At 38.2% G+C, this 18230-nt stretch overlaps 1 protein-coding gene and 2 non-coding genes across 4 annotated transcripts in view; all 3 read right to left on the bottom strand.

The window, feature by feature from the left end:
* Positions 1-351: 351 nt before the first annotated feature.
* Positions 352-18230, bottom strand: part of Eif4e (eukaryotic translation initiation factor 4E) — a 50093-nt gene continuing 32214 nt past the window's right edge. For both annotated transcript variants that reach the window (XM_045143810.1, XM_045143811.1), the window contains exons 3-7: positions 16671-16766; positions 12954-13017; positions 10552-10665; positions 7314-7453; positions 352-1417 (exon numbers count right to left, since the gene is read on the bottom strand). In XM_045143810.1, the coding sequence (XP_044999745.1) occupies positions 1303-1417; positions 7314-7453; positions 10552-10665; positions 12954-13017; positions 16671-16766 (529 nt within the window). In that variant the 3' untranslated portion in view covers positions 352-1302. The remainder of the gene's footprint in view (positions 1418-7313; positions 7454-10551; positions 10666-12953; positions 13018-16670; positions 16767-18230) is intronic.
* Positions 10125-10259, bottom strand: LOC123459112. The gene has a single exon (XR_006636027.1). It is a non-coding gene; the product is annotated as a small nucleolar RNA SNORA66 (small nucleolar RNA).
* On the bottom strand, positions 10358-10460 carry LOC123459016. The gene has a single exon (XR_006635948.1). It is a non-coding gene; the product is annotated as a U6 spliceosomal RNA (small nuclear RNA).

The raw sequence follows: 18230 nt of genomic DNA, 5'->3' as shown, positions 1-18230 counted from the left end.
TGTAAAAACATCTTAGCAACGTTTACAACCACTGTTCCTATCAAATGGTGATGCACCAAAATCCCAATTCTCATGAATTTCAACATATTGAAAATAATTACTTAACCTAAGACTGAAGAACTGTGCCTTAACTTTATTAAAAAAGATAGCCACATCAGTTTTAATTACATATATATATACTACCTATTCAATTTATTAAAAATTGTAATAAACATAATAATAAGCAAACTAGTGCTCCAAACTTAGGTTGTGCCTATGGAAGACACTACAAGAAGACACAAGAGACTGCCTTGCAATAAGTACAGGTTCCTTCTACAGAGATGGAGAAATAAAAGGACAAATCTAGTTGTCTAAAAGACAATTCACTGTACACATTTTATTTACAGTTTTGTACACTGTCTTAATATGAATGGGACCGCTTTTCTACTTGAGCCATTTTAACCAAAGCAAAACAACCTAAGTAATACAAAGTGTTAAAATACAGCATAAAGATACAAAACAGACATACTAATTCTAGTTAGGAATGTAATTATGGTGTTACATTTTTTATAATCCACAATTATGTTTAGGAAATCACACAAACATAGATCACTGATTTGAATGAAATGCATAAATTTGTAGCAAAGCTTTGTAGTTACAAAAAAACCAAAAAATTAGAATGCACAAAATTAATGTTTATTCCACCTTCTGTCATATTCCTGGATCCTTCACCAATGTTACATGAGAAAAAACAAAAGCAGAACAAATGAAAAACTGCAATCAGAATCACTCATGTTATCAAGTAGGGAAACAAATAAATTAAAAACTAGCAGCCATCAGCAAGAGTACAGCAAACATATGCTGTAGAAAGAGAAATTGCTAGAAAACTGTACTCATCATACTCAAACCAGCAATATGCTCCTGCATAAAGTGGAACATAAAGTATTTTTCCTGCTAAGGTATAAAAATGCAAGTTCTTTTTTGAATATGGTGGAAAGGTAAAATGTGTTTATAATTGTAATGGTAATTCAGCTAAGCTATTACAGAGTAGTCCAGGAACACATTTATGGATTCTGGGCATGGTGTATACGGTAATTCTTTGATTGGGAGAGTGGACACTCTAGCAAAAAATTAAAAAAAAAAAAAAAAAAAGAACACAGAAGTACAAGACAAAGGAGAATGACACTTCTCTTATATCTTAGCAACATTTAGATGGAATAAAATTCAAATGCAGTCCACTCTGCTGTGATGAGGCTTTGGTTCAGCTCCCAAATCTCGATTGCTTGACGCAGTCTCCTATGAGAATACTCAGAAGGTGTCTTCTTAAACAACAAACCTATTTTTAGTGGTGGAGCCGCTCTTAGTCGCTGTGTCTGCATGGGACTGATAACCAATCACTATCTTTGGAGAAAGTCCTAATCTTTCCTTGTATACCCTCCTAGAAGACAAATAAGACAATGGTTATTAACTTTTATTTTTAAAAATTCATCATTAGCCATTATATTAAAAAAAAACCCACAGAAAGTAGTAAAAAAATGTTTCTGCCACTGTCATAATCAACAAATGTAACTTAAAAAATATCTGAAATCCAATCACGTCTACATAATGCTCTACTGTAATTATTATTACATCAATAGTAACTAAAACAAGGTTAGTCCCTGAACTCACAGCATTTCATTTCAGGAAATACAATCCAATAGTAATAATGATGTAGGAACATCACATGTATGCCTATTATCTTAGCACCAAGGAGGCTGTGGCAGGACAATGGCTGAGTTCAATATACCAACCTGGGCTACATAGCAAGATACTAGCTCCAAAAAATAATATACAAGCAAATTAGATATGGACTCTATTCTAGTTTATATAATAACCGTATAGCCTAATTTCCAAAGTATATGTGTCTGAGAACAAAATCTGATGAGTATCAAAAACAAGATTAAGTATATGGGCAGTATACCTATACAAATCAAAGAATCAGCACGTGTGAAAGCCAAGAACAAAGTAAATAAAGTGGTGTACTTATGGATCATAAATGAATATGAAATAAGGCTGACAACAGGTGAAAAATACCACACAACTAGGCATGGTGACTCATGCCTTTAATCCCAGCAGTTGGGAGGCTTCGGTAGGAGGATTGTCGAGAGTTCAAGGCCACCTTGAGACTACATAATGAATTCCAGGTTAGCCTGGGCTACAGCAAGACCCTACCTCAAAAAAAAAAAAAAAAAAGGCAGGGCACGGTGGCACATGCCTTTAATCTCAGTACTTGGGAGGCAGAAGTTAGGAGTATTGCTGCGAGTTCCAGGCCACTGTGAGACTAAATAGTGAACTCCAGGTCAGCCTGGGCTAGTATGAAACCCTACCTCAAAAACCCACAAGCCAGGCATGATGGCACATGCACTTTGGAGCCAGAGGTAGGAGGATTGCCATGAGTTTGAGACCACCCTGAGGCTCCATAGTAAATTCTAGGGTGAGCCTGGGCTAGAGCAAGACCCTACCTCAAAAAAAAAAAAATCACAAAATCCCTCATACACCACCTTGGAAATTCCAATTTTTAATTCTCAGAAAGAAATACCAAAAATTAAAAAATAAGTAGAGCCAGGCATGGTGGCACACTCCTTTAATCCCAGTAATCGGGAGGCAGATGTAAAAGGATCACCATGAGTTCAAGGCCACCTCAAGACTACATAGTGAATTCCAGGTCAGCCTGAACTAATGAGATCTTACGGGGGGGGGGGGGGTAGAAGAGTAAAATAAAATACTTCTTAATAGAGCTATATTATCCAACATGATACAAAGTTTTCTTATATTTTACCATCAATTAGAATGGAGCTTCCATAAAACAAGGTATCTTAAAAAAAATTTTAAGTGATAACTACTATGAGATTATATTAAAAACAATTTCTATTACCATTAAAATGTCAAAAAGCAAAAGCACTGAGTCATGCAAACTTATAGGCATTTTTAAAAGGGGGGGGCTGAGATGGGTATGGTGGCATATGCCTTTAATCCCAGTACTCAAGAGGCAGAGGCAGGACAATCACCATGAGTACGAGGCCACCCTCAGACTACATATGAATCCCAGGTCACCTTTGGCTAGAGACCCTAGCTCAAAAAAAAAGGTGGGGGAGGGAGGGGCTGGAGGGATGGCTTAGCAGTTGAGGCACTTGCGTGCAAAGCCAAAAGACCATGTAAACCAGATGCAAAACGTGGCACATGCATATGAAGTTAGTTTGCAGCGGCTGGAGGCCCTTGATGCACCCATTCTTTCTCCCTCCCTCTCTGCCTCTGTCAAATAAATAAAACACTTAAAAAAAAAAATCTCAGGCTGGAGAGATGGTGTGGTGATTTGATACAGGTGTCCCCCATAAACTTAGGTATTCTGAATGCTAGTTTCCCTAGCTGATAGCAACTGGAAATTAAAGCCTCCTGGAGGCAGTGTATTTATTGTTGGGGGTGGGTGTTATAGCCAGATTCCCCATGCCAGTGTTTAACATACTCTGTTGCTACTGTTCATTCCCTGCTCATGCCATCACTTTCCCTGCCATCATGGAGCTTCCCCCTTGAGCCTATAAACCAAAATAAACCTTTTGTTTCCCCTACAAGCTGTTCATGGTTGGGTGATCTCTACCAGCAATATGAGCCTGATTATAATAGTAATGTTGGTACCGAGCAGTGGGGTCATTTGCTGCTAGACACCTGAATGTGTGGCTTTGACATATTGGAGCTGATTTTCAAGAGGAATGTAGGATTTGAAATATTGGCCTAAGAAACCCCTTGTAGTGATGATGTAAGTACAACTTGATGAACTTTTCTGGTCAGAGTTGAAAGACCTGAATGCAATAAGACCTGTAATAATAACTGTAATACAACTGTAAGGTTTGGCTTGTGAGGGTGAGAAAGCTTTGCCTAGACTGGGCTAGAAGCAATTTGTATGAGGGTTGCTATTATGCCCATGTCCTGATAATTTGTGCAGGGTTGCTTTGCATAGAAATGGACTGGTGTGAGCAGAGGGGTTTGGCACAGAAAGAAATGTTTAGGCCAAACTGCTGCCTGTTCAAGCTGTAACTGGGAGATGATAACCACTGAGGTTGGGCCAGCTGACCTGCACTGGGAAGGGATGTTGAACAAGCATCCTGTTCTTCAAAGTCTGCTTTATTCCCCTTCCCCTCCACCCTACCTGGCATTGTGGAGTATAAGAAATGCAGGAAAGAGAGAGAGGATCAGTGAATATGCAACATGATCTTTTGTTTTAGAAACAGCCATGGGCAGTGTAAAGCAGGTTTGCTGGATGCCTACATGGAGACTTGATGGAATCCTGAGAATGAACCATGGGTTGCAGTGGAGAGCCAGTGGAGATGCTGGAACACGAGATGGCTGCCAAGGAGAGCTGCCAGACCCAGATGGAAGTTTTCTAGGACTGTGAGTAGTCTGGCTGCAGGGGCAGAATTGGGACTCCAGTCTTGTTGATGGTTAGAATTATCAGACCTGGACACTTGTCACTGACTATAGTTGTTAAGACTTGGAGCTACAGAGTTGATGTCTGCCCTGTTTAAATCTTGTATTGGTTGAATATTTCTTTGCTATGCTCAATGTCATCTTTTGCAGTGCACTTATTCTGTGCCATTACTGGTTTTGGGGGGAGGGGGATTTTTTTTGTGTTTTGGCTCAGTTAAAGACCTGGGATTATGGGATTAATAAAAACTATGGGGACTCTTAAAGTTGGACTAAATGGATTTTATTTTACATCACAGATGGCTGGTTATCAGATTATGGGGGTTGGAGCAGAATGTGGTGGTTTGATTCAGGTGTCCCCATAAACTTAGGTACTCTGAATGTTAATCTTTCCAGCTGACAGCAATTGGGAATTAAAGCCTCTTGGAGGCAGTGTATTGTTGGGAGCGGGCTTATGGGTGTTATTGCCAGTTCCCCCATACCAGTGATGGGCACTCTTTCCTGTTGCTATTGTCCACCTTATGTTGGCCAGGGGGTGATGTATACCCTCTGCTTATGAAATCATTTACCCCTGCCATCATGGAGCTTCCTCCTTGAGCCTGTAAGCCAAAATAAACCTCTTTTTACCTACAAGCTGCCCTTGATGGGGGGATTTCTACCAGCCATGTGAACCTGACTGCAACAGATGGCTTAGAGGTTAAGGCACTTGCCTGTAAAGCCTAGGGACCCAGGTTTTATTCCCAAGTACCCATGTAAACCAGCTGTACAAGGTGGCACATGTGTCTGGAGTTCATTTACAGTGTCTAGAGGTGCGGGTGCACACACACTCACTCTGTCTGCCCCTTTTTCTCATATAAATAAAAATTTTTTTAAAAAATTTTAATCATGCAAGGTGTGGTGAAACAGGCTTTTAATCCCAGCACTCGGGAGGCAAAGGTAGGTAGGTAGGACTGCTGTGAGTTCAAAGCCACCTAAAACTATATAGTTAACTGCAGGTCAGCCTGGGCTGGAGTGAGACCCTACCTGTGGGAGGAGGGGTTGTAAGAAAATTATAGAAACTTTAGAAATATTAACATTGACACAAATAAAAACCCTAATTGCTTTAAATTAGTTTTATAAATAAATATTAACTCCCCAAATTAATTTTTGTATTATCCCACTGGTCCCGATTATATACCTAAGTATTAAAAACTATGGTGGACTATTGTCTAGGCTTTTTTTCTGGTTCCCATTTTTTGCTTTGTTTTCTAGAGACAGGGTCTAATTTTAGCTCAGGCTAACACAAGAGCCCCAGGTTGGCAGTAAACTCACAGAGATCCTCCTCTGCTTCACCCTCCCCAGTGCTGGGATTATGGCTGGGACCCACCACAGCAAGGGAGTGGGAAGAACAGTGGAGATAGAGGCTATGCTAGGAATGTTGCTTGCCCATTCATGACCTCAAAGTGACTCATCACCTGCACAATGTTAGACATTAACATTTTGTCATGGATGCAGGAAAAAAGGCATCAAAATCGAATAAGGACTAACTGGAAAGAAGGGGTTCAATGGAAGGGTGACAATGATGGTAACATTATATACATGTATGTAAAATACTAGCTACTGGGGGAGGCAGAGGTAAGAAGATCACTATGAGTTCAAGGCCAGTCTGGGGTTAGAATGAATTCCAGGTCAACCTGGGCTACAATGAGACTCTACCTCAAAAGAGAAGCAATTTTTTTTAAAAACAGCAAGAAAGAACCCCAATGTCCACCAAACAGAAACAGAAATAAGTTATGGTACATTGATAGGATAAAAAGGAACACAAGATAAATAGAAAGACTACAGGTGCAAATCAGCCATCAACTCCTTTCTTACATCAAGTAAAAGGTGGAATACCCCTAGACTTTTGAACCTGGAAAGGAACTGACACACAGAAGTTATGTTTGAAATAACACAAAGGGGCAAATATAACAGTCTTGACTTTAACATCAAATTTAATGTCAAATTTTACTTAGACTGGCACAATGGTACATGACGATAATCTGAGTATATGGGAGGCTAAGGCCCAAGAGCTGAAAGTTCAAGCCAAGTGAGCCTAAACTCCATGTGCAGGGACAGCCTGGGCACCATCGAGTTTGAGGTCAGCCTCAGATGTATTACACAGTCACAGCACATGAAAAGAACAAAAAAAAAATTTTTTTTTTTCCTAATTTGTATGTAGTTAAGAGAATTCTTGCTAATACTGTTATCTGGGTAAAAAAAAATTATAAGCCACTTTCAAAAGGAATAAAATTTACCAAAATAGAGTAAAAACTTTATATACAACATGTTAAACATTCATAGGACGTATTAGTACTCAATGGATTATTGGGAATTCCATAAATTCCTGCTTTTCAAAGTAGTGCTTTGTCTTCAAATAGCACTTTTCAAAGTAAGGAAAAATATTTGCATTTAGCAAAAAAATAAAATGCTACATGCCAAAGTAGATTGCACTAATGATTATGCACTCATTGCTGAGCAAAGCAATTTTAGAGAAATGGAAAACATATGAATGTGATAAACACAAACAGGAGTCCAAAATTATGTGTTCATGAAAACAGGGAAAGTCATAGTTGTAAAAATATTTCTGGTGATGGGCATGGTGGCACACGCCTTTAATCCCAGCACTTGGGAGGCAAAGATAGGAGGATTGCTGTGAGTTTGAGGCCAACCTGAGACTACACAGTGAATTCCAGGTCAGCCTGAGCTAGACCCAAACTCAAAAAACCAAAAATATAAAATAAAATAATATATATATTATACATAATATATATAAAATATGTATTATATGTGTAAATATATATTTCTGGTGCATTACTCTTAACATTGTCACAAAAGCTCATAGAGCAAAAACGTACCCTATATGTGTAACAGCTTCTCTGTGTTCACATTCAGTCGTCCATATTGCTATCTTATCACCTTTAGCTCTAACATTAACAACGGCTCCACATACATCATCACTGTAGTCATCAAAAGATTCTCCAATAAGGCACAGCAGCTAAAAAAGAAAGACAAATTATATTTAATAACTCATAGCAAGTCTCTCTTCTCTAAATGTGTTGATATTTATAAAACTGCAATCATTTTTAAATCTGAGTTGACATTTTAAGCTGGGCAGGCTGAGGAAGGATTCCTGAAAGTTTGAAGTCTACCTAAAAAACAAACAAACAAAAAAAAAACCCAAAAAACACACACACAGTTGATGGTTTCAAGTTTTAAAATTCTGTTTATGTAGATAGTTCTTTGCCTTGACTTTTTTTTTTTCTTTTCCTTTTCTTGTTTTTTTGGAGGCAGAGTTTCATTCTAGCCCAGGCTGACCTGAAATTCACTGTGTAGTCTCAGGGTGGCCATGAACTCAAGCGATCCTCCTATCTCTGCCTCAGAAGTACAAGGATTAAAGTCTGGTTGCCTTGACTTTTAAATTTTTCAGTGTCTATGCTGGGGGGGAGGGGGAGCCTCACACCTTTAATCCCAGGACTCAGGAGGCAGAGGTAGGAGGATCGCCATGAGTTAAGAGGCCACTGAGACTACACAGTGAGTTCCAGGTCTGCCTGGGCTACAGTGAGACCCTACCTTGAAAAGCCAAAGTAGAACTATTGAATATGCACTTTTTCTGTTGCTGCTTCTATTTGTTGGCAGAAACATTAAGGAGATGGCTGAAAGAACTATTTGTCGGTACACTAATTGTCATGTTCTTGCTTTTCATGAAAATTTGCTATTTCTTTTAGAAAGGAGTCTAAAATAAACAAAGCATAAAGTGTAGCACTTTAACAATTTTAAAAGTATGTACTTAACACTAATGAATAACTATCATTATACCCATCTCTAGAAATTATTCATCCTCCAAACTGGAAATGTCCCAATTTTTTTTTTGCATGTGTGTCCAAGTGCAAATTTGAGTGTATGTATGCACGTAGACTACAGGTCAAGTAGTGTGTCATATTTGAATACTTTTCTACCTAATTTTTAAAACTATTTTTAAAGTGTATATTTAAAAAAAGTATTATATTTATATATTATTAGAGAGTAGATATATAAAGAATGGGCATGATGCCAGGGTTTCCAGCCACTGCAAATAAACTCCAGATGCATGCATTACCTTGTGTATCTGACTTACATGGGTACTGGGGGATTGAACCTAGGTCCCTCAGGCTGTGTAGGCAAGCTCCTTAATCGCTAAGTCATCTCACCAGCCCATCAAAACATAAATTAATTAACTGATTAATTAATGTGTGTGTGGGGGGAGAATGAATGAGAAAGCCAAGACTTCTTGCCACTGCAAACAAACTCCAGACAGCATGTGCCACCTTGTACATGTGGCTTTACATAGATACTGGAGAATGGAACCTGAGTCCTTAGGCTTTGCAGGCAAGCGCCTTAACCACTAATTCATCTCTCCAGCCCTTGTCTTGTTGTTTTGTTTTTTAGGTAGGGTCTCACTCTAGCCCAGGCTGACCTAGAATTCACTATGTAGTCTCGGGGTAGCCTTGAACTCACAGTGATCCTCCTACCAGTGCCTTCCAAGTGCTGAGATTAAAGGCATGTGTCACCATATCCAGCTTGTCTTGAATTTTTAACATGGAATTCTAAAAATGACACTTACTAATGATCTCTTAAAAATAAACAGCATCACGTTTTTCTTTATTTATATATAAATTTATATATATATATATATATATATATATATATATATATATTATATAAATGCCTAACTTAATAAATGCCAACTATAAACCTAGTAGAGTCAAATGGTAAGAAAACAAATTATGAACTCTGTTCCCAAAGTTTAGTATATAGAAACTGTGGGGCTGGAGGATTACTTAGTGGTTAAGGCACTTGCCTGCAAAGCCAAAGGAACAAGGTTCAACTCCCTAGGACCCACGTAAACCAGATGCACTTGGGGACACACACATCTGGAGTTTGTTTGCAGTGGCTGGAGGCCCTGGCACACCCATTCTCTTTCTCTACCTGCCTATTTCTGTATCTCTCTCTCAATAAATAAATAATTAAAAAAAGAAACTGTGGTTATTTAAAGCAATAATTTCACAATGCACTGATATATAGAAACACAGCACAGTAATGCTTTAAGTACAGAAATCTTAAAAAAGGAGCCAGGCATAGTGGCACATGCTTTTAATCCCAACACTCAGAAGGCAGAGGTAAAAGGATTGCCATGAGTTCAAGGGCAGCCTGAGACTACATAGTGAATCTCAGGTCAGCCTGGGCTAGTTTGAGACCCTATACTCGAACGGGAAGGACGGAAGGACGGAAGGACGGAAGGACGGAAGGACGGAAGGACGGAAGGACGGACGGAAGGAAGGAAGGAAGGAAGGAAGGAAGGAAGGAAGGAAGGAAGGAAAGAAGGAAAGAAGGAAAGAAGGAAAGAAGGAAAGAAGGAAAGAAAGAACGAACTATCATGGGTTGGAGAGATGGCTTAGCAGTAAAGGCATTTGCCTGTAAAGACTAAGGAACAAGGTTCAATTCCCCACTACTCACATAAGCCAGATGCACAAGGTGACAAGGTGTGGCATGCATCTGGAGTTTGCAGCAACTGGAGTCCCTGGCATGCCCATTCTCTGCTTCTGTCTCTGCCTCTAACTCTCCTTGTAAATAAATACATTAAAAAAAAACCTAATCATACAAAACGTGAGACTATATAATTTTGAGATTGATGAAATGACCAAAGAATGGGGCCATGTCAATAGCTTCGGAAGCCAACAAGTCCTATCACGACAAGTACTTTTTAGCAACCTGGTTTCATTAGCTTCTGATGCATCAAGCAAAGCTAGTGATCAAGTTTGCACCATGATGTTAAATCTAGGTTCTACATGAGAAAACATGCTTATTTGTCTTTCTGAGCCAGGCTTATTTTGCCTAGCATTATGATTTTCAGTTGCACTGAAAAAAGATGGAACATCTCACAAATTTGCAGGTCATCTTTGTGCAAGAACCATGCTATTCTTCTCTGTATCATTTCAATTTTGGCACACATGCTGCTGAAGCAAACACCATTTTTCTAGTGCAGGCATCATTATCTCCTCTAAGTAAACCAAGTAAAATATGTTCTAAACATGGTGTATAATTGTAAAAACTTACTGTCTCTAGCCAAAAGCGATCGAGGTCACTTCGTCTCTGCTGCTTATTCAATGTAATTAGCCATCGTCCTCCCCGTTTATTTTTCTCATCTTCCCACATAGGTTCAATACCATCCTACAGGGTAAGAACAACAATATTAGACAATACCGTAACCCTGAGTTTGAGAGGTAAGCATTAGAATCAGCAAGCAACCCTGTCAACATTTTCCTTTATTCCCCACAAATCTGTCATTCAAAAACTAAAACCCAGAACTATAAGACTGCCAAAGAGTACTGACTTTGTCACTAGTAGCTATCAAACCTTGAGATTTCACATAATTGCAGGTTCTTTCTTAAACTTTTGGAAATACCTTTGAAGAGAGGAGCTAGACACTTCCATACAAAAACTTTTTTAAAATTATGTAATTTCTTGGGGATGGAGAGATGGCTCAGTGTTTAGTGCTTGCAACCAAGACCTGATGACCTGGGCTTGGTTCACCCATACCCATGTATAAAGCCAGATGAAGATGGTACATGTGTCTGGAATTCACTTGTAATAGTAGGGGGCCCTGGTGTGCCCATTTTTTCTCTCTCTTCTTGCAAGTAAGCAAAAATATTATTTTTAAAATATAATTGCTCAGGCAATAAAAACACAGATTAATCACTGGGACCTCATGAAATTACAAAGATTTTGTACTGCAAAGGACACAGTGAAAAAAGCAAAGAGGAGATGGACCTGGAAAGTATTATACTAAGTGAGGAAACCCAGGCCCAGAAAGCCAAGCGCCACATGTTCTCTCTCATATGTGGATCCTAGCTACAGATGATTGGGCTTCTGTGTGAGAATGAAAATACTTAGTAGCAGAGGCCAGTAAGGTAAAAAGGAGACATAAAGAGTAGAGAAAGGGAGGAGGATACTTAAAATACTTAAAATGTATATATGTAATTACAATGATTGTAATGGGGAGGTAATATGATGGAGAATGGAATTTCAAATGGGAAAGTGTGGGGGTGGGGAGGGAGGGAATTACCATGGGATATATTTTATAATTATGGAAAATGTTAATAAAAATTTTTTTTTTAAAAAAAGCAGAGGCATCCTACAGAATGGGAAAAAATCTTCACCAGCTATATATCTGATAGAGGATTAATATCTAGGATATACAAAGAACTCAAAAAGTTAAATAATAAGGAATCAAACAAGCCAATCCAAAAATGGGCTATGGAGCTAAATAGAGTTCTCAAAGGAAGAAATACGAATGGCATATAAGCATCTAAAAAAATGTTCTACGTCACTAGCCATTAAGGAAATGCAGATTATAACTACATTGAGATTCCATCTCACTCCTGTCAGATTGGCCACCATCATGAAAACAAATGATCATAAATGTTGACGGGGATGTGGAAAAAGAGGAACCCTCCTACACTGCTGGTGGGAATGCAATCTGGTCCAGCCATTGTGGAAATCAGTGTGGAGGTTCCTAAAACAGCTAAAGATTGATCTACCATATGACCCAGCTATTGCACTCCTAGGCATATATCCAAAGAACTCATCTCATTTCCTTAGAAGTACATGCTCAACCATGTTTATTGCTGCTCAATTTATAATAGCTGGGAAATGGAACCAGCCTAGATGTCCCTCAACTGATGAGTGGAAAATGAAGATGTGGCACATTTATACAATGGAGTTCTACTCAGCTGTAAAGAAAAATGAAGTTAGGAAATTGGCAGAAAAATGGGTGGACCTGGAAAGGATTATACTAAGTGAGGCAACCAGGCCCAGAAAGCCAAGCGCCACATGTTCTCCCTCATATGTAGATCCTAGCTACAGATGATTGGGCTTCTGCGTGAGAAGGAAAATACTTAGTAGCAGAGGCCGGTAAGTTAAAAAGGAGATATGAAAGGAAGGGAGGAGGGTACTTAATAGGTTGGTATTGTATATATGTAAGTATAATGATTGAGATGGGGAGGTAATATGATGGAGAATGGAATTTCAAAGGGGAAAGTGTGGGGGGGCAGGGAGAGGGAGGGTATTACCATGGGATATTTTTTATAATCATGGAAAATGTTAATAAAAATTGTGAAAAGAAAAAAAAATAAAATTTAAAATTGGAAAAAAAATGACATAACTTCAGAATTAACTAATGCCCGCCCCCAACTATCTAACAAAGGTCCATTTATAAATATTTCATGGGATAAACATAACTGATAATCCAAGTCTACTCAAACATATAAGGGACTACGCTGGATAACCAAAGCTCTCACCAAAATCAATTTCAAGTAACACTTTCTTAATTCTATGACTTATGGCATAGCCTACCATCCAAAACCTAGTTAAATCAATTTCCTATGTTTGTAAATTTCTTAGTGAATACCTTAGCAGTTCTGTCCTGTAACAAATATATTAAATCATTTTAAACATACCTTAAAAAGTGAGTAGTCGCATCCAGGCATTAAATTACTAGATAACTGGATATGGTTGTATAGACTAGGCAAAAGAAAATAATAATTAAAAACATAGCAGGTAATGCACACTTTGGGTGTTTATATTTTATATATACACACACTTGAAAATTTTTTATGTTTTTATTTCTTGGCTATAGCTAATTGCTGAAATGAACAAAACATATCTTAGTAATTAATAATAATGATTAAAGTTCAAGAAACTTTAACATAAAATTACTGCCAAAAACTGTTGAGATTTGAGATTTTATTCTACATTTATTTTCTAAAAAAAATTGTGATAGACCTTAATACATATAAATTTAAGAAACAAAACAAAGGTTTGCGATGAGTAAATGCAAGAATCAATAAGGCAAATAAATAGTTTTCTTTGTTTACTAACACGCCAGGAATAAAGAGAAAGACAAACTACCTATTCATCAGGATAGCTTGATTTATAAGAGTTGACATTATTATTATCCTTGGAGGTAACCAAACAAACTCCAAAACATGTTATTGGTTAGTCAGCAGTGCTAGGGAGCTTTATGTTTCCAAGGTGTACCCCTTAGACTCATAATCACATGCCAATGAGCTGGATCTATGGATTGCTAAACTATTTTCCAAATTCTAAAATAGCAAAATAACATTTGAGATACTTAGTTGCCTAAAGGTAGAAAACTAGATCATTTCTCTTAAAGTCTTTTTATTGCAAAATTGGTTTTTTTTAAATTTTTTTTGTTGTTATTTTTATTTATTTATTTGAGAGCAACAGACAAAGAGGCAGAGAGAGACGGGGGGGGGGGGGAGAGAATGGGCGCGCCAGGGCCTCCAGCCACTGCAAACGAACTCCAGATGCATGCACCCCCTTGTGCATCTGGCTAGCGTGGGTCCTGGGGAATCGAGCCTTGAACCGGGGTCCTTAGGCTTCACAGGCAAGTGCTTAACCGCTAAGCCATGTCTCCAGCTCCAAAATTGGTTTTATTTAAAGTCAGCAAAATACAGGTTTTGCCTGTCTCCAATATTGGATGGCAGAAATTAGCTCTATGTTTACAGACTTATTCCTAGTCAGGTTCTCTTGTGCTATTCTAATTTTGTCTAGGATTATTTCAGGCAGTTTAAAAAGTTTTGTATCCTTTTGAGCGTATTGTATAGTATAAGATAACTAGTATAATAGAGTATAACCCAATTTGGTTGGGTAAGATAACATTCGCAGGGTCACTGTTACCAAGCTAACTTATCAATGATGAAAGTCAAAAGGCCCAAAAATAAATAGTGGCTATCAAGTTAACAACACTAAATTCAGAAAAACACAGTGTAAGATGAGTATTTCCTCAGCACTCAGGTGCTTTTTCTCTTTTCTTCCTTCAATGCTGCTCTAAGGTCTCAAGCTTCCAACGGCTTATTTAAAAGAAGATCAGTAAGCCAGACGTGGTGGCACACACCTTTAATCCCAGCACTTGGAGGGCAGATGTAGGAGGATCACTGTAAGCTCGACGCCACCCTGAGACTACAGAGTGAATTCCAAGTCAGCCTGGACAAGAGTGAGACCCTATCTCAGAAAATAAATAAGTAAATAAAAGACTAGTAAGATTACAGATTGGGCAAACTCAGTGCTTGCTTACTAATCCTATTAGAAGAAAAAAGTGAGAAATTAAGGAGTGGCTTAAGATATTTATAGGAAGCTGAATGATTCCATCACATCCCTAAATTACAGTAAGAAATCACACTCTGCAATGAGTTCACTTACACATAACTAAAGTGTGGGGCAATGTTCTAATTAGAAGACAAGTTAAAAATACAACTATGTAAACTGGTGAAAGTTAAACAAACTAGGAAAGTCCAAATATGACTGAGGGTGGATTCAAGACTGTTCTTTTTCTACCATAGGAAATTGGAGAGTCTTTTTTTTCCTCCTATATGGTGAGGCTAAAGAGTTATTATTAAAGAGTCCTGAGTAAACACAATTAGAATACCACCACTTGATGTTTTGAGGAAGGGCAAAACAGGATAAGCCCAACTTGAACAAACAACTATATCTATGAACTAGTAGAGCCTAAGTGTAGTTGTAGTATTTTTTAATTGAACATTTATAATAAAAGTCTATTCTCAAAGTGGTTAATCCCATAGCTTACAGTTTTCTTTATTTTATGCTTTGCTTTTTCAATGATGCAATGCATACTAAATACTTTTCCCTTTGAGAAAGACCTTTTTGCCTTGAGAAAGAATTTCACGCACACAATCCATTCTTTGGTATGGACAGAATACTCAGAGGGCTCATGAAAACATAACACTCACACCAATAAAAAATAAACTTGTCAGTGTTGTGGTACATGCCTTTCATCCTACATCAGGAGGCTGAGGAAGGAGAACGAGGCCAGCCCGGAGGTACAGTGAGTTCTCGGTCAGCCTAGGACACAGTAAGACCCTACCTCAAAAAAATAAAACATGTAAGACTCACTAAACTCAATGTGTCTCTGATCCCAAAATACAGACGTATAAATTAATAATTTGCGTAATTTCAAGATCTTCAAACTGTGTTTAAGTTTTGCCTTTCATGTTCCCAAATACTACCGCTATATACACCGTCTAAAAAATTAAGTCATACTAAGTTAGCTTTGAGGAAGCTAGGAGTGCAGTTTAATGGTATAGCATTTGTCTAGCATGTGCAATGTCCTGGGTGTATGATCCTCAGAAAACTAAAAATGCTAATTTTAGATAATCAATGTCAAACCTCGAAGATGAGCCAGGCACGGTGGCACACACCTTAATCCCAGCACTTGGAGGCAGAGGTAGGAGGATCGCCGTGACTTTGAGGCCACCCCAAGAATACAAATAGAGTGAATTCCAGGTCAGCCTGGGCTACAGTGAGACCTACGGGGGGGGGGGGGGGGAACAGGGCTGGAGAGATGGTTTAGCAGTTCAGACATTTGCCTCGAAAGCCAAAGGATCCCAGTTTGATTCTCCAGGACCCATGTAAGCCAGATAGATGCACAAGGGGATGCATGTATCTGGAGTTTGTTTGTAGTGGCTGGAGGCCCTGACATACCCATTCTGTCTCTCTCAAATAAATAAATAAATAAAATATATTTTGAAAAGCAGCAACAGCAGCCTTGTCAAAAGACTTCAATTTACATTGTATTTTTAGGACATGTAAAAAAGTTTAATTCTAAGTCAACATTCTCATATACTGGAAATAAAACTGCAAAACACTTCACTTATTCTTTCTTCTTGAAGTTGATCACAAAGCTTAATAAAATCAATGAACTAATATTACAGAGAATGTCATTCTCAACCATCTTCTGAATTTCAATCACCTCAGTCTTTGGTATTTCAAAAGTCCTGGGCATGGGAAGCACCAAATACTGCACTGAAAAGTTTTGGCAGAAATTAAGAACTATTTAATTATATTCTCGAGTACCCAGTTATGAAACAAATGCACCTAGACAACAACAAAAGGGAATAATAAGCTCTATACAGTCAAAGGTACTTAGGAAATAAAGGAGGGTTCTAACAGGAAGATAAGGAAAAGGAAATGCTTTTTTTTTTTTTAGCAGTGCTAAGGTTCAAACAATAGGCCTAGTACATACTAAGCAAAGCAAAGTGCAGCACAATCACTAATTCAATCACTGGTAAGAGCCAAATGAGTATTATCTTTACCATACTTTGTGAATTTGAGATAATAAACTTAAAGTTACTTACGCCCAAAAGTCTTCAACAGTATCAAACTTAGAGATCAGTCGAAGGTTTGCTTGCCAAGTTTTGCTTTTATCATTTTTAAAAAACCAGAGTGCCCACCTAAAAATAAGTAAATGAAAAGAAAAAATTAAGTGGTTGTTTTGACTAGTCAGTTAACAAGCCCACTAGCGCAAAGATGACACAATGTTGCAGGGGTAAGATTCCCACAGAAGGAATTCATGTCTGGACCTGAAAATATAGTCTTTTGACTGTATGGCTGAGAAGGTAATAATATGTACTCGGAAGCAAGATACTACCGTTGTCTGGCTATGAATATGCTGCGCTCGTCAACCTGCTCTCTAAATATTTGTTTATACCTACATATTGGTACTGTTCTCAACTTTGGTCAGTGAAGCCTCTTTTTTGCAGCTGGTGGTGACTAATGGGGCAACTCAAGGCTCATCCAAGTACTAAAAATAAGTGGCTGTTGAGTACTCAGTGCTAAATGAGACATCTCTACCACTCCCTCCAGGGCTCAGGGAACACTGCAGAAAAGGGGACAGAAAGACTGTAAAAGCCAAAAGATGGATGAGTGGTTTGGAATACTGTTTTCTGCACATGAAGGGGTATTTTGCATTTGACCACACAATGACTGTCACCTGTGTAAGACTTACACTTTGTCAGGATGGTACAGGAGGGGAGGAAAAAAAGACATCAAATAAAGGGGGACTAGCTGGAAAAAACAGGTTCAGTAGAAAGGCACTAAGTAGAGAAAGGTGACAACAGTAGGTAATAGGAAGGGTTTATGATTTTTTTAAAAAAAGATAAATACACAAGGTACATGTATGAAAATAATAGTGCCACTTTGTGCATCTGGCTTTACATGGGTACTGAGGAATAAAACGCAGGCCATCCGGCTTTGCAAGCAAGCTTCTTTAACTACTCTCCAGCCCCAAGTGTTTAAAAAGTGGTGGTTAAAGAAAAAAAAAAAGTGATGGTTAGACCTGGGGAGATGGTTCAGTAGGTTAAAGGCACTTACACAGCCTACAAGCCCAGTACCCATGAAAAAAAGTTATACAAAGTGATGGCTATGTCCAGAGTTCATTTGCAGCAGCAGTAGAACTTCTTGTACCACACCACAGTGTGTGTCTCAATTTTTTTTAAGTACTATATAACTAGGTTCAACTGAGATACCATACAGAGCGACTGAGGAATATACCCAACTTCAACCTATGGCCATCCACCCACACATGTGAACATTACATGTATGCATGCACACCACACATGCATATACAAAAAGGTACAAGCCACCCAAGTATCAATCTTAACAGATGAATGGATGAATAAAATGTACTGCAATAGAAAATTAATCAGCCCCGTGTGACATTTGATACAACATGGACAACTTGGAGATGATACTGAGTAAAATGAGCCTATAAGAAAAATACATTATGATTCTATTTTAATTTTTCATTTATTAGCAAGTGGAAGAGAAGAGGTAGGCTTCATGAAGCTGCAAACTAATACCAGACACTTATGTTACTTTTTATTTATTTGTAAGTAGAGAGAGAGAGAGAGAATAGG

This window comes from Jaculus jaculus, chromosome 2, assembly GCF_020740685.1.
Source record: "Jaculus jaculus isolate mJacJac1 chromosome 2, mJacJac1.mat.Y.cur, whole genome shotgun sequence".
In the NCBI taxonomy this organism is placed as follows: Eukaryota; Metazoa; Chordata; class Mammalia; order Rodentia; family Dipodidae; genus Jaculus; species Jaculus jaculus.
The sequence above is the reverse complement of the archived record's forward strand: the minus strand, read 5'-3'. Positions and strand labels throughout refer to the sequence as shown.